At 44.2% G+C, this 24,583-nt stretch overlaps 1 protein-coding gene across 4 annotated transcripts in view; it reads left to right on the top strand.

Annotated features, from left to right (window-relative positions):
• The window catches only part of SASH1 (SAM and SH3 domain containing 1), a gene marked incomplete at both ends in the record, with an annotated part of 171,510 nt that overhangs the window by 124,491 nt on the left and 22,436 nt on the right, over positions 1–24,583 (top strand). Inside the window, 3 exons of one of the 4 annotated variants that reach the window (XM_084228838.1) lie at positions 11,232–11,243; positions 15,969–16,101; positions 21,208–21,554. In XM_084228838.1, coding sequence (XP_084084964.1) covers positions 11,232–11,243; positions 15,969–16,101; positions 21,208–21,554 — 492 coding nt within the window. Of the gene's footprint in view, positions 1–11,231; positions 11,244–15,968; positions 16,102–21,207; positions 22,044–24,583 lie in introns of those variants that run through there. The other 3 variants (XM_084228837.1, XM_084228836.1, XM_084228835.1) reach the window with 3 other exon arrangements.

The raw sequence follows: 24,583 nt of genomic DNA, 5'->3' as shown, positions 1-24,583 counted from the left end.
GCCACAGCCTTACTCTAAACTAGAACTTGCGAAAAGCCAGGAAAAGCATTGAGTAAAGCTGCTTTTTTAGTGCTTCTTGTGAATGGCTTAATTTCTATTGTGACCAAAGAAAAGACTAGATTTGCTCAGCATCAAATGTGAAGGGAAGCGGAGCTTGCACTGGGGAGCAGAGTGGCTGTGCCTTCTTCCTTGAGGGGCATCTGTATCCACAGTGCTCTTTCTGGAGTTTCATATTCCATGTAGAACCAGGTTTTTTAAACATTGGCTATTCTTAATAGGTTTCTTTGGGATATGTGCCTTTTACTATGGTTATCTTCTAGATAATGTCTATAAGTTAAAACTTAGCAGAAGCTTTTTCTTTATTTTAAAGGTGTTAAAATATAAAGCAATATCAACTTATTCCTTTCAGAAAATTTGATCACACAAAAAGTTTTTTTTAATGACAACACATGACAAATTTACAAATTTCTCCACCTTTCAATAGTCTTAGCAAATAAAATAATGTATTGTTTTCATATTTTTTGCTGACATGGATTTAATGTTGTTGGATACACAAATTTTGTGAAGAGTCACCTAGGCCACAGTGTTAGAGCTGGCATTTGAGGTTCAGTCAAGGTCTTCAAGTAATCAGTGGACCTTTCTTTGATCTTGTGTTTTATAAAGAAATTTAAAAAAGGTAGATGCCAACCCTAAAAGTAATATTTCTAAATTAATTAAATAATTAACGGCATTGAGGGTTTTTCTTTGTTTCTCTTTTCCAGAGAAGTTTTAATACATAAATCTCAATATATGTGTTTCTACTTAAAAGGATTTGCATTGGCAAGGTTAGTTTGGATTTCTGGTTGGTAAATGGATCTGCTCCTTGAAGCTTTCGTGGTAAATTTAGCAAAGCTGAAAGGGTTGTTGAATCTATGGTTCCCTCTGCATTACAACACAAGACCTTCACTCATTTAACATGAAATATGACCAAGAGAAAGAAGGCGAATATGGGCAGGCAATAATTTGTACACCCCAGGTCCCCTGACTAGCTCTGCATCTTTGAGCAAGTTGCTTCCTCACTTTGTGCCTCAGTTTCCTCATCTGGAAAACAGGAACAAACACATTTATCCCATAGGGTGTTGCAAGGGGAATGGCAGAGAGACAATACCCAAGAATGCCGTGTGGTCTTCATGTGGAGATTTCTGCCTTCCCTCTGCACTGTCTTTCTTAAATACTAGAGTTCCCATAGAAATGCCGTCTGGACATGCTGTTCATGCGGCAGCAGTGCCTGGACTCACACGTGAATGGCCAGTTGTCAAACAAACTAATGTAAATGCTGCATGTTTACCTGATTGTGCTTCTCCCTAACTCAGGATGAGCCTGTCATCTGTTTCAGTAGGTATTGTGTCTGCAGAATTAGGAGGGTGAGTCTGGTATGATTTCGGTTAATATAGTTAACCTTTGGAGTGCCATTTGGGAAGAATGACAGTTAATTGTACTGAACTTATCAAGGGCTTGGCGCGTAATGAAGTGGTCTCTTTTAGTGTGTGTGGGCTCCATTATGGCCAGCTCAGAAATAACTGGAAATGGGCTCTTAGCTCCTGTTCCATTAACCAGGTCCATCTCTGTCCTCATTAGTTTATGCAGCAGCAGAGACTCAAGGAGACTGCTCATAGACCATTATTGACACGAACAAAAAATATGCCAAAATATTCAGGTACTATTAATACATAATCTGAGGGCACCTATGTTTAAAATGAAAGATACTTTGGATACAGTCTGGTCTGTTGTTTCTTTTATTAGGTTGAACAATATAAAACTATAAACACTAGCTTCTAGCTACAAAAATGGCAGTTTTTATTTGTCCAGCTGAATACATGAATCCCAAACCACGTTGACATAGGTATTTGTAATAGATATTTGACATAGGTATTTGACATAGGTATTTGTAATATATTTTGGGGTAAGGATCAGTGTTCAGATTTGATGCCAGCTTCTCACTCTGCTTTGGGGAGTAACCTTAGGGAAATTGGAGTGAAAGAGGATTTCCATCACTTACTTAATATTGATTCATCACATGTTACGGTCCTCCTTAAACCATCTACCTTAATGCTAAATCCTATATAGTGATGGCTTGGAGAGATATCCAGGCCTAGTTCTCTTGGTGATTCAGGAATAGTAGACAGACTGAACCAAGGCTAGCTTATGGAAGTCGTAGCTGTCCATCACTGCTTAGCATCCACTTGAATTTATTTTTTTGACTTATTTATTTATGCATACAAGAACTGGGGTCTAGGCCAGAGGTGCAAGTGGTAAGAGGATTCACCAGAGACACAGCAGGGAGCAAAACAGGTGGATCCACTGAAATACATAGCTGAGGGGAACAGCAGGGAAAGTGGAGAGGTCTGCTGCGCCATGTAGGTAGCTCCCTGGCTGGGAACCACACTCAGGCCTCAGTGACTGGCGATAGGTTGATAGGGCTGAGACTTTAACACCCATGCCACCAGGGAGACCCTTTACTTGAATTTTTTAAGTCACCACAGTTAGAACAAAACTCTTTGAACTAGAATCAGCCATCAGACAGGGATACTCATTTGAAAAGCGATATCCTGGGCTTCCTTGGTGGCACAGAGGTTGAGCGCTGGGCTGCAAGGCTGCACGCAGCCTCTGTAGCGCCAGTTCGATCCCCTACCACCAGCGAGGGTCCCACATGGCGCGCAGACCTCTCCTGCCGCCCATTGCTCCCCTCAGCAGTGTACTTTGGTCCTTCTGCCTGTTCTGCTCCCCATTCTGGTTCTGGGGAATTCTCTCATCCTCCTGCGCTTCTGACTGTACCCAGTGCTTGTATAAATAAATAAATAAATCTTAAAAAAAAGAAAAGAAAAGAAAAGCAATATCGTAACACAGAAATTCAAATTCTAATTGTTCACAGATTTAGTAGAAATATTCTCTCTTCTAAGCCCTTGTTGATTGGACAGTACTAGTATAGTTCTAATAATATCACATAATTAGTTCCTACAAAGATTCTCCTCCACCTGCATTTTGATCCAAAGTACAGGTGAAAAAATGCTGGGTCTCAAACATTCTTTATTTAGTCATTGTGTAGACGTTATTGAGTACCTACCACATGCCAGGCCCATACATAGGGAGCTTGTATTTGAGAAGAAGAGACAGTCAGAGGGTGACAGCATGGTTGGGGACTTAATTGGATATTTGTACCCATTGGAAGATGGACACAAAGAAAGTTCGGTAGGTTCCAGTGAGCACAGCAAGGGAAGCTTTCCAAGAGAAGCTGGCTGAAACCCAGTGAGCTTTTACCTGGAGAAGGAACAGAAATGTGGCAGGATAGAGAGAACAGCAGGTCAAAGGCCTAAGTGAAGAGCCAGATACATTTTTAAACTTAGGCAGTATGAGAAAATGGACTTAAATAGTATAGTCTTTCTCTGTATGAATATTTTGACTTCTAAGGTATTGATTCTAGTCTTGACTCTTATTTACAAATTGGTCTGTGTTAAGTTGTTTGAGTCCTCTATTTCCTTATGACTGCAATTTTAAAATGCAATATTGTTCATGTATTTCATCTTGTCTTTGAGATCTCATTGAATTAAATTCACATTCTTATTAAATAGCTTTATAAAAAGAAGTGATTGTGAGGAATTTCTTCCTGCCCCTATAGTTACCTTTTCTTCAATGGAGAGATGGGATCAGAGGATAGGATCTTGGTGTTTTCTATGTTTCTTTCTCTTTTTTTCCCTTTCCTTCTTATTGTTGGAAGAGTTGCCACACACTTTCTTGCATCTTCATTGTGCTTGGGTGGCTTCGTCACAATTTCTGTTTTTGCTGATACAGTGAGGTTTGCTTTTGACCTGTTTGCCATGTTATCTGATAATACAGGCATGCATTGCTTAACCTTGGGGATGTGCTGGGCAGTTTCATCATTGTATGAGTGTCATAGAGTGAACTTACTCAAACCTGCATGGCATAGTCCCCCACATACCCCAGACATCATTGACTCAAGCCCCACTAGGCAACACATGATTGTAGGTTTAGTCCAAACTACAGTTGAGGGCTTTATTTTGTGGTGCATTCCTGTTTGTTGTTGCTATAGCTTGATGTAATTGCCAGGGAAAGGGGAAAGCCAAATTGAGATGGATCGTGGGCTTCTCTGGGATACGTGATCTTTGCCTTCTCTTTCTTAAGATTTTGTCGAGTGTGCTGCATCATGGCTCACACCATTTACTTTATGGGCTGGCAATAGGCATAAGCAGCCTGGCTGGAACTTATTTCTTCAATTCTTGGTAAATTTCTAGAGAATTTATTTTAATCACAATTAGTCTCACTCCATTGTCTTTCCTTCTCACTCATTACTCTCCTGAAACAATTCCCACTGCTCCTAGATCAGAAGACAGAGAAGGCCACACAGTTTGCTTCCCTCCAGATTTGAAGCCATGTGATATAAATTTCAAGATCCCCACTGATCTGGCTTTTGGAGAGGTGGGAACTTCTTCCACAAGTCTTTAAAAATGTGTCTCTTGCTTTGATCACGGAGTTTTGAAGTTTAGCACATTAGCTCAGGTACTTTCTTTGATGGTTACTCAGGGTGGAATATTTTCACTAGTATTCAGTTACGCAGCTCTTGCCCATTTCATTAGTGGTGGAAGGCTCTTCTGTGGTGTATCATGCATGACCTGATAATTTTGCAATTAGATGAGCACAAACAACCTTTCCAGCTCTAAAATCACTCCTTTTCTAGGGATTCAACCTAGATTTCTTTAATTTGGAAATATAATTTATTTATTTATTCCACAAATGTAAGGAGGGTTATATAAGGGCTATTGATCGTGACATGGAGCAACATTGATTGGCTCACCTGCCTCCAGCTTCAACACTTGACTGTGCAAATCTTGTGGCCCAGGTTTTGGTTCAAGGAAAGAACATGGTATCTTCACATTCCCCCCATTGCCTTGCAGGCTCCACTATTTGCCTCTCTTTCTGCAATGTCATGTGCCTAGACAAGGTTGCCTGGCAGCTCTGTCCAAGAAATCAGCATGCCTGACCCATGAATCAGTCAGTCTCAGATGCCATAAAAGTAATGTGACTTTGGAAACACCACCCAATCCCTTAGGACACTTACCGCTTCTGGATGGATGAAAACTTCCATCAGTTCCAGAAACTAGAATCTCAAACACATATGTAATTGCCCTACTTGGCAGTCCTGTTTTGAATCATCCTTTTTCCATGGCATGAATTATGTGAGAATCAAATGCTCTTGGGAATGAGTGGGTTTGGTGTTTTGCATTAGTCTTCAGTGTGCTAAGTAGATGTGCCTGGGGTAACTCTGCTCTTCACAGGAGCTGTTGACCACCTTCCCACTACTTTGTCACTGTGACCTTGATTCACTTGTAAAGAAGCAGCAGGGGTGTCTGACCTATGGGCAAAGTGACATCACATCAAGCAGAGATACCTTCCAAAGATGGACAGTGAGGGGCAGTCTGCTGTCTTTCCTCCACCTTCCTAACTTCTGGCCCCAGTCCCTTGTACAAGAAAAGACATTTTCTCAGCTCCCTGGCTACTTGCCGAGCCAAAGTGGGCTTACTGCGTTCCCAGGCCCCCTAGACTCGATTGTGGATTCCTGAGTCTTCTGTTTTCTCCCTCCTCCACATGGGGAAAGGCACAACATTATTTGGGGGTGATTAAAAATAATCAGAAGTTCATGAGTTCATAAAAAAGCTTATTGTGAAACACACCATCCATTTGCTGCTCCTTTGGTTTCACAGTTAGTTTTTAAAACATTTTCTTAAGCGATTAAGCACTCACAAATCTTTGCCCCTAGGGGATGGCACCATTACCTCAAATTCTCACATCCTTTTTACAAATAAAAGTATCTTGTAATTATCTTTTCTTCTGCCGCCACCTCCTCTCCTTCCTTTCAATCTGGCATCCACTGGTTAATTTTGAAACTGCCAGAGAGATTATTTCAGTGTTACACTGCACCTCTGGGAGAAGAATGGAATCTCATCTTTTTTTCCATATGCTGACAAAATTCTCCTAATTTCAGAGAGCAATGATGTCACTAGCTAATGAGCAAAATATTTCTTGCTAACCAGCTGAGTCCTTCCCTGACTGCTTTGTGAAAAAAAGAAAAAGCCCCAATGTGTTTCACATTTTATATAGTTACTCTGACAACTCATAAACACTTTCTTAAAATCATTTTGATTTCTTAAAGGGCGAGACTAACATTTATAAACACAAAGAATAACACGTTCGTCTGCTGACTGGGACCAGAAGTCCCTGCCTCAGTCAGACACCATGCTGGTAGTCGTCAAGGCCCATCTGGAACAGACCCCGCCAGAGCCAACGTGCTGCCCCAAGGTAGGGAGTGACCTGAATGCATCACTTCTTGGACCAGTGGAGGGAGATCAGGCATGTCGGAGAGATTATGAAATCAAGCTTGGAGAAGAGGAGGCCATCAAGCTGTTGTTGATTGCTGTCACATGCTGTTTATTAGGGCGGCAGCATCCTGTGAACGCTTCTTTATCCATACGGATGGCATCTAGGGTCGGGGGGAGAATGGGGTGGGCCATGTAAAGACTAAGCTTCTAGGCCCAGCTAGGAACATGGAAGTGAGTGCCAGTAGGAGGATTTAAATGCATCCTAACCATGGCAAAAGGCCTCCCCTCCTGAAGCATGTCTGGATTTCCTTGCCTGAAGGTGAGTTCGCCCACTTCTAAATCCCTGTGTCTCTTTGTTCCTCCTCTTTGGTCTTTGTATGCATTTATCTCATATTTCTGTCTTGGGACTCTCTCTGCCCACAGACTTTGAGATTATAATCTTTATAAATCTCAGCAAAACCAGTGCATTCATTTTTTTCTGCTTCTTGCTTTGAATCTCAGTACGTTCATTCATCTCAATCTGAAAATACCTGCCTAGTACAAACAGATATTATTTTTACTTATCTGAGTGGAAGAGAATATTGTAATGTTCAGTGTTGGAAATTGGGGGGAAACTAGGCGTTCTTTTTAGACATAATGCTTCTTTGGAGCAAATTGTTAATATGTATTGAGACATTTAATATGTATTAAAGCTCTGCCCATTTTCTTTTACCCATCAATTCCGCAGTACCATTGTTCTGAAAAGATCATGCTTTAGACTTGTTAGAAATTTTACCCAAAAGTGTTCATGAGAGTATTGTTTATAATGTTGAAAAATTCGAAACTTGTGCAGTCCAGTGATGGGGGTATTGCTTTAGGTAAATTATGGCACACTTCAATGACTGAATACTATCGAATCACTTAAACATGGTTGTATTTTATTTGTTGAATATTTGTTGACATGAGAAAATGTTCAAAACATTGTCATTTTTGAAATCAGGTTATAAAAGTGTTTGGGCAGTAGACTTGGCGGTCTCGAGGTTTCTCTATAGTGGGCGGCTTTTACAAGTGAGCACTTTGTTTTGCTTACGCTGTGTGTTCCTGTGAGGGAGGCTTTGGGAACCCTGAGAGTGACTGTGGGAGGTGGAACAACTAATGAGCTTGAGGTCATTCTTTTTTGCAAACAAAAAAAGGGGAAAGGAACAGAAATCACAGAAATATAAGAATGTATTGTGTGTTTGTATAAAATTGGGAAGACAAACTAAAATAGTGCTAATTTTTCTATCCAAGGATACAGGTGATAGCTTTTCCTTTGTGTGAATCTGCGTTTCCAAGTATTCTACAACTACTGTTAAATATATGTCGTTATTAATCAGGAATAATAAATGTTACTAAAATACGAGAAATTAATGTGAAGCTGCTTGTTGTTCTCATGAAATTTAGTCAGGTGTGCACAGCAGTACGGTGATTGCAGTGTTAGCCAAGTACTATGAGAACGTGTATCTAGGTTTCAGTGCAACCATCCAACCAAGGGAAGATGAGGACAAAGACTAGGAAAGCTTCCTGGAGGAGGTGACGTGTGGACTGAATCTTGAAGGATAAGGAGCAGCTACAGAACTAGTCAGGATAGGCAGAGATATTTCCAAAAAAAGAAACTATAGGTATACAAATGTGCAGGCACGTGAGAGATGGGGTATTTGAGATGCTGTGGAGAAGGCAGGGATACGAACCAGGTGCCATCAGAGGATGCGTCTTCATTCATAGTGGAGCAGAACATACTTGGGAACTGGGGCTCAAGCAGGATCCTCCCCAGCACAGTCACATAAGACACTACAATCTCCGGGAGCTACTGAACAGTCCTTAGACTGGGAGTCAGATGCTCACATCTCTCTTCAGCAGTTTGTACCCCTTGGGTGTGCTGGGTGAGTTCAAGCCCACTACCCAGTGAACAAGACTAGCAAGGCCCTTCCCTCCTAAAGTGTGTCCCATGTTTCTACCTTCCCTCCAGGAAGCTTTCCCAGGTGGCCTGGCCTGGCCTGGTCTTCAGAAAGCCCACAGTGTGCTTTGACACACAGCAAGGGCTGGAGAGTTAGACATTCTTTGTGTCTCAAGTATAGTGAGCCCGATGACCCCCCAGTACTGGGCACCATGGACACAATGGGTGGAGGGGAAGGACCTGTGTCTCCCTGTGGGCCTGCTCAGGTCCATGCCCATGGGAGTGCCCAGCATTAAAGATCTCCTGTGCCATCCTCTGTGGGTGCTGGTGGGGACAGTTAGAACAGGGTATTCAGGAGGAGCCAGCACCAAGGGGCATGGGTAGAAGATGCATGCCGCTCTCCACCTCCTAGCATGCCTGCTCAATGTCCAGCTCCCCACGGGTCACACATTGAAGGAGCCTTCACACCCTGCCAGGCTCTGGACCATGCATCAAGGCCTAGGAGGCTTATCACCATTTATTGTATAAATGAGTGACATTAAGCAACATTCCCACAGCCACAAACTGTTTGCAAGTGGCATCTAATGGACTCAAACCTTTGCCTGCCAAATGCCAGAGTCCTCCTTAATCTGCCCAGAATCTTCTCCATATCTAAACAGCCTGTTCAGATCCAGCATCAGGAGTTGGTCATATCACTAACTTATACAGGTAAAAAGCTTCTTTTTTAACCTTCGCAGTTTGCTCTGCACCTAAACTAGCTGTTGTAAGGATTTAGTATGTCGTTTGAATTCACTGTGGTAGCTGATAGGCTGCAGGTGTGCAAGTGCTTTCTGAGCACAGGTTGTCGTTATACACGACAACCGCCCCAAAGTGATGTGGGGGGAGCACCGAGACCCCCATGAGCGAAAGTGATTTGCTGCAGGGCTTGGCTGTTGAGCCCAGGTTGTCCCAGCTCTCCTTCACTCCACTCATATCAGACCATAGGGTTTTCCTGGTTTTCATCAAGTAACAAAGAAATCCCACCAACAGCTCAGTCCGCGACGGTAAGGAATTGCGAGCATAAGGTTGCAGCGCGGTGTCAGTCTTTTTTTTTTTTTTTTTATAGAGGCATGTTTTATTTATTTGTTTGTTTGTTTGTTGTTTATACATGCACTGGGTACAGTCAAAAGCGCGGGAGGGTGAGAGAATTCACCAGAGCCAGAGCGGGGAGCAGAGCAGGCAGAAGGACCGAAGTACACTGCTGAGGGGAGCAGCGGGCGGCAGGAGAGGTCTGCGCGCCATGTGGGACCCTCCTCAGGTGGCCGGGGAGCAGCCGGATCGAACCGGCGCCGCAGAGGCCGCGGGCAGCTTCGCAACCCAGCGCCCAACCGCTGTGCCACCAGGGAGGCCCGTGGTGTCAGTCTTAATGGGTCGCAAAGTCCCGGCCAGGGCTTTGGTGCGGGAGGAAGGCCCTGGTGCTGCAAATCCGCCGCCTTTGCCTTTACTATCTGTGTGTGGAGACTCAGCTCGGGAATGTTTCGTGGGAATCGGAGCTGCTGACCAGGATGGGTGTCGGAAGGACCACGGTCAGAGGGCACCTGATGTGGCTATAGTCCTCCCCTGGCACTGGGAAGGGGGCACGTGTGGAAGCAGAGAGGGTGTGGGTGCAGGATTTGCAGATTGGGGAAGTGGCCGCCTAGGAAGGTGCGCTGAGTGCTTGTGGAAAGAATTAATAGGAAACTCCATGGGAGGGGGTTCATGCAGGTCTTGCTGAAGAGTGAGAGATGCCAAAGGCCCCCAGGGAAGAGAGCAGGAGCTCATGGGGAGGAGATGGGGCTTCAGGGACCGAGGCTCTTGGCCTGGGGTCCTGCTTGGTGAAAGCTAGTACATTTGTGTTGTGTGATCATTTGTGTTGTATGATCGCGTCCCTTGCAGAATATGGAACTGAAAGCTCGTGCGCTGAGTGGCACGGAGGTGTGGGCGGCTCCGGGGGTACGGTGGGGGCCCGTGACTTCCCCACCTGGTATATTCAGCCCTGGGCTTACAGCTGTGTGGCGGGGCGCTGTGTATGGGCTTTCTGTCCCGTCTGGCTTAGATGATGTTCTGCGTAAGGGATAGCAGGTACCTGTTGTTCCCCAGACACTCCTAAGTAAAGCAATGATGGCCGGTGACGCAGTCCCCATGCTTGCCTTTCTAGAACACAGGAGAACGCTGCTCCTCTGAAATGAACATTGAAACAAGACAGTTTTAGAAGCATCCCTGAAAGGGGGGAATCCTGCATTGACTCTAGTGGCTAAATCAGGAAAAGGAGTGGGGAGAGAGACAAAAAGTGACAACTCCAGGAGAAAACCAAAATCATCCGTTTTAATTCAGTCATTTCAAAAATAACCCTTCGAAGGTGTCTATTTTCAATGGAGACGGCTCCCCGCAGGGGGTGGTTAGGAGGCTATCTGCAAAAGAGATCTTTTTTAAGTTCAGTCACTTGTGAGGGTGAGTCCTTGTCCCGGATTCGCTCAGATTCTCGAGTTCTTTTTTTTTTCTTTCTCTGGAATTCCATAGACAGTAATTAAGGAACTGGAGGCCGGCGGGAGGTCAGGGAGACTTCGTCAGTGAAAACAGGGATTGTTTGCCACGTACAACGCTCCCTTTTTTCCTCGTGGTGAATAGGAGATTTGCTTAGAGCTGATGACTTATGCCTTTCTTACAAGTTGTGCTGTTAGCAAGTAGCTGGGGAATCGGTCAGCAAGCAGAGAGCAGCTAATTGAATCCAGGGTCTTCACTCTTCTCCTCCGGATCCCAAGCCGCGCGTGGAGCCTGTCCGATCATGTAACTCCAAAGCAAGTTTTCCAGGAGCGCCTTAGCCTCACTTTGAGATTACAGTTGGTGCAGCCAGAGTGGAGACACTCTCAAAGTGGGGAGGGGCGGGGGTACCCGACGTGCTCAACGTTGTCCCTTAGGCCTGCTAAATGCCGAAGCCGGTAAGTTTGCTGGAGACTATTTCATGGAAACAGAAAAAAATGTGTTTTCTGTCACTTCGAGAAAAAGCTTTTTGTTTCCCCCCCTGGCTAGGATGCTTCCCTCTTTTCTCTTCAAATTCCTCTAGATTGCCTCCTCTTCCCTTGTTTACTTCCCTCCCTCAAGGTAACCTGAGCGTTCTTTTTCTGCATGCTCACCCAACATCAGGCATGGGTCTGGGAGGGGAAAGTGAAGATTCTTTCGAGTAGATGAGCGTGAGAGCGGCGGGGCGTACGTGGTTGCAGCTCCATTCTGAATTGATTTTGGTGAATCTACATCTGTCCGGCTTCCTTCTCTTAGCTTTAAAGTTAATGCCATTGACACGCTGGACCGTTGGAAGTTGAAGCATTTTTGTCTTGGTTTTGCAGAATCCAAGGTGTGGATTAAACAAGCGAATACATTGCCCATTTCAAAATGCTTTTCAGAGATGCTTAAATATCTTCCAGGGTTATGTGCATGACTCTGGTGGGAATCAGTGGACTTAGCCTGGCTGTTAATAGGGACAGTGTGCTGGGTGTCGGGAGCCGGGAAGCAAGCAGAGTGTGCTCTGCAGAGGGCTCAGTTGAAACCCTGTGCCTAGCATGGTCTCAAGTGGTTCCCAAAAAGATCCTCGGTGCCCCTTGCAAGTTTGCTTAAACCTTCTGACAGCACATGACTCCTTTGCCTGCAAGAATGTGCCTCCCGACTTTCGGAAAGCATTTGTCTTAGTGCATGATAATTCACAAAAACTGTTTGTCACAGGGTGGAGGGAAGTTTGTGTCACTGACCTGCAGTAACAGGCTAATGTCGAGCAGGGAGGGAGGCTTTGGTTTGCTCCTGCACACACAGTTTTGTGTCTACAGATGCTATTAATTGTGTTTCATTTTTTTCTGATCATCCAAACGTAGCTGTGTTATAAAAAGTTCCCCACGCTGGCTCCATGTCTTTCCTATTAGAACATTGCAGATGTGTCAAGGACACACATGTTCCAAAAGAAGCTGAGAAGGGAGGAAGCTCCACCCTCCTTCGCATGCCAAGCGGGCCCCCTAGGTTCCTCATTCAGCGCCTGGCAGGCCAATGGTGTACTATCTCTTTAAAGCGGCTATAGTTTTGTGTCTTGGCTTGGTCAATTTGTTATGGTTTAAAACTGTGGAGCCAGCTGTCTGCAATCTGATGTAATGTTGCCATGGAAACCAGAAATGAAACACTTAAGCATTCACCACAGAATTACTACATATAGCATTAGCCAAAGTAATTAAAAGTTGAGCCATATGGGCTTTCTGGTGGAAAAATCTGCAATAGAGAGGCTGGAAATCAAATGTTTCTATTTACAATATTGTAAATCCACTCCTCCACATCCTGTGGTGGCATGAATTAATTGCCTTTTTCTACTTGGGGTTTCAGGATGGGGAGTTCTTTACAGATAAATTTTCACCTTCTCGTTTAGAAGATGATCAAATCCAAGTTTATTTTAGTACTCCACCCTGGGGTGGGACAGGAGGGGAGGAGACACCATCTTGTAATTGAATGTGTAGCAACCTATACTGTTCTTTTTTTCACTTTAGCTGATTTAAAACTTGTTTTATAATAGTCTTAAGCCTATTCTTGGAGTCAGTCATTCATTTTACATGCAATACAAAGTTTCTCCAGGTGGGAAGATTTCTTGTGTATGTATATACACACCTATATGTATACATATTTCTTAATTAAAAACTTATCTAAATGCTCACATCCCCATCAGTGGAGGTGTAGTTTCAAATAAAAAAAAATTGGTGTGCTATTTTTAACATTTGGGATGTGCCACATGCATCCTTGTAAGGAGAAACTTGAAATGAAGAATTGAAATTTAGCTTCCTAGTTGAGAAGAAATAAAGAAATGCATGTCTTTTACAGTGTCTTTATGTTCAAACAGCTGGAGAGGACTTTTTTAAAGACAAATTTATTTCACAACTCGTTTTCCTTTGGATACAAGAGAAAGTGAGAAGTCAATACCTCTCCATCAATAAAAAGCATTTGTGGGCTATATTGTTGAACTCGAGTGACTTGTAGGCTGAATTAAGAGGAGATATACGTGAATGCATATATCACACACACATACGTATGATATAACAATATAACATAATACATAACAATATGATACATAACAATATATAATTATATACATATACTCTTCAAGGACTGGTTTTAGCTTCATTTTTCTTCCTAAAAATTGTGCTGCATCCACCTTGTCTAGTAGCCAGAACATCATGATGACGTAGCAATAGTTCTTGGTTGTCATGATTTGTGACTGGTCAAATAGCAAATACCTCCAAATTCTTCAGTATTTTTTTTTAGAAAAGTAAAAATAACATTAGTTCAACATTCTAAAGAGCTCAAATTTCCCAAAAATAGATAGAACATGTGAAAATAATTAAGTCCCTGGAATATGTTCTTTTCACCCCAGTGAGTCTGGGCAGAGGATAGTAAAGCTTAGGGGGCGGAGTCATTTTCTTTAAATCCGTTGTCCTGGCTTAACTCTTGATTTCGCCTTGAAAACTCTCTTCTGACCATGTCTTTCCTACATATGATTTGTGGTTTTGCAGGCCCAAGATTTTTGTGTTCTTTCTCGATCTCAGTTTTCTGTATATACACACTAATACAGCTTAGGTCACCTCCAGCCCCACCCGCAACAAGCAAAAGCAGCCCCCAAGCCAGGTGTGAGGTCTGTAGCCAGGATGCTTTTCATCCTGGAATGCAGCTTCCTGTATTTTAGTTATAAGCAGCTTGTGGTTATTTCATTTCCACTTGACTTCAAAATTTTTTAATCGGAGGGTTACAGATGTGTTCTAGGCTTGTATCATAGGGATGTACAGAGACTTGTAAGCTATGTGAGTCTTCTTTATAAATTACTTGGCTTTTGACGTACATCAAGATGGCAGAGTGCTGTTCCATGCCCTGTAATTTTGTTTACATCCCGATGGTCCAGAGCAAGGGTTAACCAAGTTTTCACTCCCCTGGTTGACCAATACGATCATTAAGGGTGAAAATGACATTCAAACCAGACCATACCATTATATAGTAGGAGTTATATTTATTGTTTTAGTTTTTTACGATCTAAGTTTTAGATCAAGCACTGAAGGCTGTCAGCAAACTTTCTACTCTCCTTCCCCCTTTGCCTGCAAGCCCAATTTCTATTCCTCATTATCAAGTAGTTAGTCGTTAATTTTAATTCTGAAATATGTACGCCAAATTTAATCTGGGAATTTTAGGAAACTGAGCATGGATATTGATATTCTTCACAGAAGGGAAGACTGAGAAATACCATTGACCTAAGACTTGCCATCTATAGGTTATAATAACTGTAAGTTGGTGGGTGAATGGTTTGCTTTTAGTCATGCAGGGAGAAAGTACAATGAGTCCGTGCTGGTAGTTCTGGGGTGAGGACAGAGGCTAGGGAAGGATTGCATGTATCCCTTCCATAGTGCCAAGTGCTATGGAAATATTTGTGGATTGCAGCATGCACTGTTTTTATTCCTGAGTAATGAATATAACCTTCACCTTATCTGGAACTGTTCTCCACTAACTCTCACCTACTGGATTGTCTATAAAGTTGGGGGTTGATGAGAGAGAGCATGGCTGGGGGGAGGAGGAAGTCTCCATATTCCACGTTGCAGAGCTAGGTTTTTTCGTTTCGTGTCTTCATTGGAGGCATTCCTCTCCCTGCTATTTCAGTGAAGTAGGCTTGAGGAAAGTGGGAGAAGGCTGTTGCCAGCATGCACAGGATTAGCTGGAATTGCTCCTGAGCTGCCTGGGGTGTGCCAGACTGTGTTCTGGGGTATGTGAGCCCTAGCCGTGCAGCACCCCCTTTCGTTGGAACCTTCTTTGGCTTCTTCCACATTTTGGACAGATAAAACAGAGGAAGCTGCATATTGAATGTTGGAGCTGACTTGGAAACGAAATCCTCATTTTGTTCACAAGGAAAGGATTGTTTTTCGCCTGGGTCACTGCTGTAGAGAGAATTTTTTTTCTCTCTGTAATGTTTGATACTTGAGGGAAAACAGCTGGGCTGAGCATACTTGAATCGCTGCATAACGAAATGGGATGCTGGGGAATATGGACTGCACTGTATGGCTGAAAAGGTCAGCTTTTTCCCTTGTCCCTCTTGGAGGAATGCAGGATCTGTCCTGCAGCTTGGGAACGAGTTGGGAGAAGCGGAAAGGATGGCTGAGCTGTGGCAGACTGTCCTAACAAATGGGACCGAAGAAGGCTTTTTGCATCTCTTCCCTTTTCCGGCCCTGCTGTTTTTGATTTTCGGGGAGGACGAGAACAAGTCAACAGAGTTTGGGTTTGGAGAAGTCATTCATGACCACGCTAAACAACAAGTCCTGATGGGCCAGACAGCTGAGAGGCTGACCCAAACCACAGCCGTGTAACTGGAATTACAGGGCCAGCCTGGAGCGATCCTCGCCACAGCTCCCCTAAAGGAGAACCAGGACGTAGTTGAGACAAATGCACCAAATGCCAGTCAAGGGCAAGGGTGTGTGTTGTGGTTCCTGGGGCTCAATTCTGCAGTGACTTATAGCCGAAGATGGTATGTGGAGCTTTGTGAACCTGTTGTACAAATTTGTGGGTGCCCCAATTTATGGGTTCAGTGGCCGAGCCTACCGACACGCAAGGGCAAACCTCTGGAGCAGTGATCTGATTAACTTTTTCCTTTGTTTCTTTGCCAGTCAAGAGAACAATCGGATGATGAGACCGAGGAGTCCGTGAAGTTTAAGAGGTTACACAAGCTGGTAAACTCCACTCGCAGAGTGAGAAAGAAATTAATAAGGGTGGAAGAAATGAAAAAACCCAGCACTGAAGGTAAAAAAGCAGATTCCACCCTAGTTATCAGTACATCACTCGGGGCCAGTTTCCCAGGAGAAAAAGACGATGATTGCAGATGGGAAATGAGTCGAGGCTGGTAGAGCAAGAGTTGGATCAGCCTGTTAGGAGGGGGGCGCCCAGCATGTTGTATGGGATGAAGGGGTGTGGAGTGCAGCATTTCCGGGGGCTTGGTACAGTAATTTAAATGTGACAAAGATGGAAAATGAATGGTATGTGACAATGGAATCTTCTCAAGGCATGGCTCAGTTTTAATTTATGCCATTTTACATGCACTTTATAATATTCTCTTAGTATAAACTTCTACCCCTAAAAGAACTGTGATTCTTGTCCAGTAAGTTTAATCCAAATTTGATACACATCAATGTCAAACCAATATCTAACAAGCCAGGCCCTTGATATCCCTTTGGATCGCTGAGGGATGATTTGTTCTCTCTATAAACAGATTCAAGTCTCAATTCCAGTGGGACTCGAAGGACCTACTATCCTAAGTGGATTTTTAAGAGATATATTGCTCGCTCAGCCACTTTACACATGAAGCAATGATGTCAAAAGAGCCAGGAGCTGGGATGTATTGTAATGAATAGTTAACCTTTGATGTGTAATTAGGGCAGTTTGAATCTCTACCATATTTACCTCTCTTATTGTTGGCAATGTGCATTTGCAGCACCTTGTAAAATTATCCCCAAAAGATGAAATAAAACAATTACATTTCTTCTTTGGAAAATCGTAAGTGAATTGGAGAAATTACTAGAAAGAATATTTTTTTTAATCATTGCTTGTTAAAATGTCTTCTCTGCATTGTGAGGGATTTCATAGTGTTTGCATGTAGATTTTAAAAAATCACTATAGAAGCATTTTTGGTGTACATAAATTAAAATCACGCCATGGAGGGAACAGATTTCTTCTTATTATTTCTGCTGCTTTTATTTTTGTTTATTGTCATTATTTACCAGTTGAAAGCCCTAGAGGAATATTGAAGATAAGGGTATCACGTGGGTAAGCAGAGAGGAACACAGTGAAGAAAAGGGTCAATTTCATAAACTTAGCGTTGTGTTTAATGCCAGGATTTCAGTCAGCTGTCTTTTCACCTGGTAATTCTGTTTACATGTGGGTGCAATGCTGATTTTCCATTTGAAGTTCTCATACCTGTCTAGCTGGTGGGTTTTCACAATGTAGAAAATACCTTGGCTGCCTCTGACAGTGGCAGCCCTTACTGAAATTACACCCCATGTCAGTAGAACAATGTGAAATCACTGTCATTCAGCTTTGGGGAGCACCACATTTTCAAGGAAACTTTGTGTACACCAGCTAGAATCAAATCTCATTAATAGATTGGATCTCTTATCCACAAATGAGATAAAATGGGTAAAATGGGGGCTGCACCCCCACGATTGTGATATGTATTGCGTCAGCCTTTCCACTAGACCATTGTAAAAAATGCAGACACATTCTAATTTGCATCTTTGTGTCATAACAAATCAATTCAATTGTCTGAGAGACGTAGACTAAAAGGCAAAAAATATACCAAAAGACAGAGCTCTAGGGTAAAAAAAAAAATGTAATTATGTCATGGACATCTAGCTCTGACTAATAATCAGAATGTGAATAGTTTCACAGATGGAAGCTAGGTTTAGTGAGCTGGAGGCCAGGGTTACACCTCTAGTGTCTGGTGAGTTGAGGGGCTGGGCTACTGTTGTCACTGTTGTCAGTATCATCAGGAGAGACCCAGGTGTGTGTGCAGCTCAGGGCACTGCTTTGGGGTGCTCTTTGCTAGACTAGAACTCCCCTCAACCCCTGCATAATAGAACTTGCTGTGGCTCCTCATTGAGAGGGACTGCCTTGGCTCCTGTTTCTGCAAAGCAGCAAAGACTCATACCCCCCTAGCCTCTCCCTCCACCCACTCCCCAAACTTCAAAAAAAATCGATCCTTTTGACTTCATGCATGCTTGTGCCAATGCTAAGTTTTCTAAGTAATAATTAACATTTATTCGAGCATTCCACGTGCCAGACACTTTCCTAAGCACTTTAGATTTTATGATCCTTTTAATATGTCATCCTCAGAAGAGCCACCAGAGGCAGGCACTCCTCATACCACCTAAATTTTATAAGTGAGCAAACGAGGGCAGCAGGAGGCTAACTTAATTGACTCAAGGTCATGGGGCCAGCACAGAAGACCCAGAATTAAGTCTGGACCGCCTGATTCCTCTGTATCTTTGCTCTCCACTCTACACCCCCCCCCCCCACTCCTCACCCCACCCTGTTTCCCTCAACCTCCAGCTCTTGAGTCCTGGCAGAGACATGAGACTGATCATCCTTCCCCCGTTCTCACCTTTGTAAATGGAGTTTCTGTCCTTCTCTGGAGCCAGGATGACTACTAAATTGAGGGGCAGGAAATTTAGTGCATTTGTGTATCCCCTCCCCCATTTTCCAGCTCATCTTTACCTGATCAGGAATCTTTCACTTGCATGGTGCTTTTCAGCTTATAAAGTACCTTCCCACATCTCTTTTCATTTCATTTTATCCGCTAAAAAGCCTTGTAGATCTTACTAAGATCAGGAGGCATTAGTACAGGCGAGGAAACAGACTCGCCAGGGAGTCACTGATTGCCCAAGTTCACTGAGCTGCTGAGTACAGAGGCTGGGCGGGATTCCAGGGCACGAATCTGTGCTCTTGTATGAAATCATCCTGCATCTTCCCTCTCTCTTCTCCCTATCAAAAATCACCATTCCTTCCCTACTTTAAAAAATTTATTTGTTTCAGTCTTTATTTTTGAGGCAAGATTGGTTTACAGTGCTGCATGTGATTTAGAGGGCTAGACCTCCTCCTCCTGCAGGTGTCTCCTTCCCCATCTGAGCTGCATAAGACAAAGGTCATTCTGCGAAGCAGATCATACAGAATGGGGATAGAGTGAGAGCATCTTGACTGTCATTCTCTCAATAGTATAGTCGTGCCTTCAAGTCAGAGGAGGAAGAAAGAAGTGACACTAAATCCAAGGAATCGAGTCTAGACTGGATTTTGGCTTCAGGTCAGGCACAGACAGGAGACCTGCTGCAGGAGGCCCACCCTCAGCATAAGCTGACGTGGCCTCTTTAGAAGCACTGACCCCTTTCCCGCCAAGCTCCTTCCCATGGTGACTTTCCAGAACCAGGGAGTAGAGCCGCATATGTTATGGACATGTGTGGACCAGCTGGTGGCAGACTCAAGTGTGACACGGAAGTACTGGAATCCCTCATGACAACCCTGAAGACAGAGTCCAGAAAATTCCTAGGCCATTGCTGAGTGACAGGCCCTTAAAATATCCTTAAAATCCCCACTTGACTTCCCCCAAGTGGGTGGGTAAGGGCCCTTGCACACCTCTGAGAACCTGGACTAAATGTGAAACCGTGATGTGTGTCAGGATTGCTTTTATAGACAAGTGGCTGTTGGCTGCCTCTACCACTGTGCAGTGCCTCTTGTCATGACCGGTCACTTCTCCCTGGAAGTAAATGGTAGACTGTTTGTAGAAGAGGTGGCCCTTTTTATTTACAACAGCCTAAGGACCAACGGTCCATACCTCGTTAGTCAGGTGCCCAGAGGAAAAAGCAGGATGCTGAGAGTCCCCCTCAGCCTAGCAGATTCCCATAAGAACCCTAGACCCTGCTTTTGAACTGTCCTGAAAGATCTGGGGAGACTTCTCCAGTGAATAGATATGCGCTGCAGACTAGGGACAAATTTGGCTTGCACATGGATTTGGATCGCCCTCCCACCACCATCTCCTTGACCCGAGTCAATCTTGAATTGTATTGAACAGCAGCGTTTCATTTTGGTGTTGTGTTTGCAACTGTAATTCTCATCATTTGGGAAATTAAGAAACTTGTAGAATTTTGAAGGGCTGCTGGCCATCCATTCATCCTTCCCTCCCTGTCTCCAGCGATCAGTCCCTTCCCTTTGTCGCTGACATTTAACCACACGCTGGCACTCTCATTCCAGCTGGTATATTGAGTGTCATCCCTCTGTTCCAGGGAACTTTTCATTTTTTTCCTTTTCACAATTCAGCTGGTGGAAAGCTGCAGAGCTCAAAAGTTTCCATATAATTAAAGGGACACAGTCAGTTAGGATCACTACACCCGCAATTTGACCTACTTCTCTTTTCACATCTGTTCACATAACACACACAGACAAGAGCTGTTTTCCTGCTAGCAAGACGAAACCTTTCCACTGGGCTCTGGAGGACTTGGCTCTATACCTGGCCCAGTGAAGGAGTCAAGAGCTGGAATCCTTTGAGGCAAAGCAGAGCCCCCACGGGCTGCTGCGTGTGCAGGGCCTTAAATGCCCTCGCTGCCTTCCCAGCAGGGCTGACTCGATGCACATGTCTGGCTGGGATCACCCAATTACCCAACTCTCTGTCTTTATCCACTGGGGACAATTTGTCAGCTGCGTTGCAAGCTACAGCCCTTTATGGTGTTTTGGGACCCAGATTCACTTGGAGGTTTAATTTCTTAAACGACATATGTACCAATAAAAAAATCACCATCGTCCAATAGCATCCACCACACTCTGACTAAAAGAAGCCAACCCGAGCCAACAGGACAGCCTTTCCATAGGAGGAAAGAGTCTGACTCTGAGCTTCTGAGGATGGCGCTTCCAAACTGGGAAGGGCAGTTGTCTGTAAATGGTAAGGAATATCATGATCGTGGCTGACTCAGGTATTCCAGATGGCATTTTTGAGAGGTCTGTGAAGGTGTTTGTTCTACAAAGACAGTTACTTTTTTAATTTTAACTTTTACTGATTTATTAGTCATTTATATGAGATCATTTAGGTAATACAATGTCACTCTTTAAAGATATTTGAAGGCGAAAAACACATCCAAAGCCTTTAACTCTAAGCTTCTGTAAAAAACACGCATCTGCACAACTCGATCATTTTCTTCATTTCCTGCATTGGTGACAATGGGAGCTGGGTGTATGAAGGGTGAGGTGAGGGGCTCCGCTGCGGGTTCTAGTTCGTTCTTGGCGGGGCAGGGGCTGTAAGAGAGGCTGCAGGTGGATGCTGAGGTCCGTGTCTGGAAGACCGTGAACATGTCCCTGTTGGTTCTCCTCCAGGTGGGGAGGAGCATGGGCTGGAGAGCCCCCCCGTCCTGGACGACCGGTCCGCCCTCTACTCCGGAGTGCACAAGAAGCCCTTTTTCTTGGACAGCTCTCCAGAAAAGCCTCCAGAAGATGATTCTGACTCGCTCACCACCTCGCCATCGTCCAGCAGCCTGGATACCTGGGGAGCTGGTCGCAAGTTGGTTAAAACCTTCAGCAAAGGCGAGAGCCGGGGCCTGATTAAGCCCCCCAAGAAGATGGGGACATTCTTCTCATATCCAGAAGAAGAAAAGGCCCAGAAGGTTTCCCGCTCCCTGACGGAAGGGGAGATGAGGAAGGGGCTCGGGTCCCTGAGCCACGGGGTAAGTACTGATGGCGTTTGCTTCTATGACAGCCACCGCCGCAGGCACCACCTGCTGGTGTCGCTGGAGGAAATCCAGAGCGTCCGCAAGCAGATCCGCCTGAAGAAGACGGACGCTAACTATTCCTGTTCCAGAGCTTTTCTCTGCCAGCGGCCCTCCAGAAGAGGCGTTCATAGCACGACCTGTGACCTGCAGCTGCTCCGGCAGAAACCCAAAGGGGGAGGGAGCGGCGGTGGCCCCGGCAGGAGGGTGCGCGGGCGCCCCTCGGTCAGCGAGTTCAATATCACCTACGTGGTGGAGCGGAGCCTGTACAGCCACCTGAACCTGACCCAGCTAGTGCGTCCTGCTTCAGACAGGACGCTGAGCAAGGCCGAGAAGCAGGACCTGAGGCGGTGCTTGCTGGAGGAGGATGAGGAGGCCAAGAGGAAGTGGGCCGCCACGGTCGACCGCTGTACTAAAAGGGTTCTCTTGAGAATCCACCAGAAGTCTGTGAGTCCCCAAGAAGGTCCCCAGGATGGCCTTGTCATTTCCGTGATGTGCAGTCAAGCACTGTGGTCTCTCTGCTGGGGCCCGGCCTCTCTGCCTTTTCCTCTTCTTCATCTCCTCAGGTTCATTCCACCATCACCTCACATCGCTAACCTTCCTTTTATTTAGTGATGGCTTCTCCTTCTTTTCCAGTTTGTTCTCTTGCCAGTTGAGGCTGTTTGGTTTTTAATTAAAGCTAAACCTTGACCCTGATGCAGAGCAGTGCTTTGGAAAACACAGGGTTCGGCCTCCTGAGAGTGGCTCTCTTGATCCCAACCATCCTGTCACTGGACCTCAAAGAAACTCGGGCAAAATCGAAGGACACATTGCCCTTAAAAGAGATGCTTATCCTTTCAGTTCGTTAAAACAACAGGGACTAGAGCCTCCTTGGTGGCCTAGGGGTTAAGGGTCAGCACTATCACTGCTGTGGCCCGAGTTCCATCCCCGGCCAGGGAACTGACCCACAGGGCGCAACAGACCTCTCTTGTCTCCCCACTGCTCCCCTCAGCAGTGTATTTCAGTCAGTCTGCCTGTTCTGTTCCCCACTCTGTCTCTGGTGAATCCTCTCACCCCCCGCACCTCTGGCCTGTACCCCAGTTCTTGTATGTAAAAATAAATAAATAAAATCTTAACAAAAGTAGATACAGGGACTAGCTCATGGAAGATGGCCATCACCTTTGCAATTCCGTGATTTGAAAACATTGCAAAGTCCATGACTTTTATTAGTAGGACCAATGAGGAAGTTCTTCATGGAAAAGAACAATAGACCTCTTGGTTTAACTTCAGTCTGATGTGTTTCTCTCTTTAAGCAAAGGAATTCACATCTGGAAATGTTCCTGCTGTCCCAAAGATTCTCCTCTAGATCGCAAGGAAAGAAGTTGTTCCTTTCAAATAGTATTTTCAGTTTTATGGATGACTTATTAGAAATAGTTAAAATTTGTTTTCAGATGATGACTTAATTTCAACCTGAGAATGTAACAATTTCCCCCACTGAAATTCCCTCGACAGTTTTAGCTTGCTTAGTGGCCCATGTCTGCACTGGCCCAGGGTCAGCAGGAGCGTGGGCTCCCGATTCCCTGTCCCCTGGCTCCCAGCACAGCCCGCCCGCTCGGGATACCTGCTGGGGCCTCTTGTAAGCACCTGAAGGAACAGACCTGAGCCTCTGATGGGGGCTTTCCCAGGATTCCTTCTCGTTCTTGAGTCCCATGTTCTCCACCAGACAATCACTGTAATTTAATTTCTCTCAATCAGGGTCTGCTTTTGTGGACATGGAGATCAGACAGCGCCATCCTTAAAATGACCGTCTCCATTCTGGCAAGATCCTTAGGTCCATCCTAACCTTACATTTTCCAAATACTCCCACATGCATTGACTTCCTTGCTAGATCATCTTTTCACCTTCGTAGAAATCTTTCAACGCTATTAGCAACAACTTTCCTTGGGTTCTTCCTACATCTTGGTGACATTTTGGGGCTGGGTTCTTTTTGTTGTTTTAAAATAACAGTTCCATTCTTACTCACTCCATTTTGACCCACAGATCTTTGGTAAAATACTTGTGGCCAAACCACCATGGTATAATTTATTTTTCACCTTCAGAAGTATTCTTCCCAGTTGGTCTACCTCAGTAACTTTGACATGACCTGGATAGGGCAGATGCCCCCGCCTGAGTGGCCCCCTGCCCCGCCTTCTCTGTTAATTGATGACTCACTTGTGTGAGTTTAAAGTCATGTAATGCTGAGAATGTTTCCAAATTGAGTATCTTACCCTTCTCGCACTCATACTGTTTGTTGCCAGGTTAACAATGTAACATCATCAGCAGTTTCTCTTTAAAGATTATATTTCTAAGATTTATGCTAATTAATATTTGATTAATTAATATCATGATTAATTCTTCATGACATTGAGTATGAACATCTGGACAAGTTTATTTTTTCAAGTGCCAGTCTCTCATGTCCCCGTATAGGTGGGCTATGCAATCTCTATCCCAAATATTACTACCAGCATATGGCTGGGTATTTTTAAGATATTATGTGCTTGCTGCAGTTTGGACAGCTTTACTACATGCTGAAGTATGTGTTCCATGCTTAATTAGAAATGTACACTTACTTTTTAATGTATAATTGTACAATTAGGGAAAAAATTAAATGTTCTAAATATGCAGACAAAGTAAGAAAAAATAAGTGTCTTAGCAATAGAAAGAGCCTTTTTTAAGAGAGTAAGATCATTTCTTTGCTTGATTGACTTTACAAGTTCTTTTCCATTCTTGCCCTATCTTCTTCATTTTATCCAAATGTTCATAGTTTCCTTTCATCTTCAACCTTGATCTTTATGTCTTTTAAAAAAATGCCATGTGCTTGATGGAACCTCAAGGAAGTGATAACGCTTATACTGGCTGGGAACCGTCACTTGTCTTGCTTTTGATTTGGTCATCAGTGTTTGTTGGGGGAAGACACATGCATGATATCTTGGAATTTCGTCCATTTTTAAAATTCAGATCGCTCCAAA

This window comes from Talpa europaea (genome assembly GCF_964194135.1).
Source record: "Talpa europaea genome assembly, chromosome: 2".
NCBI lineage: Eukaryota > Metazoa > Chordata > Mammalia > Eulipotyphla > Talpidae > Talpa > Talpa europaea.
Note: the sequence above shows the minus strand (reverse complement) of the source record. Positions and strands in the feature narration are given on the sequence as shown.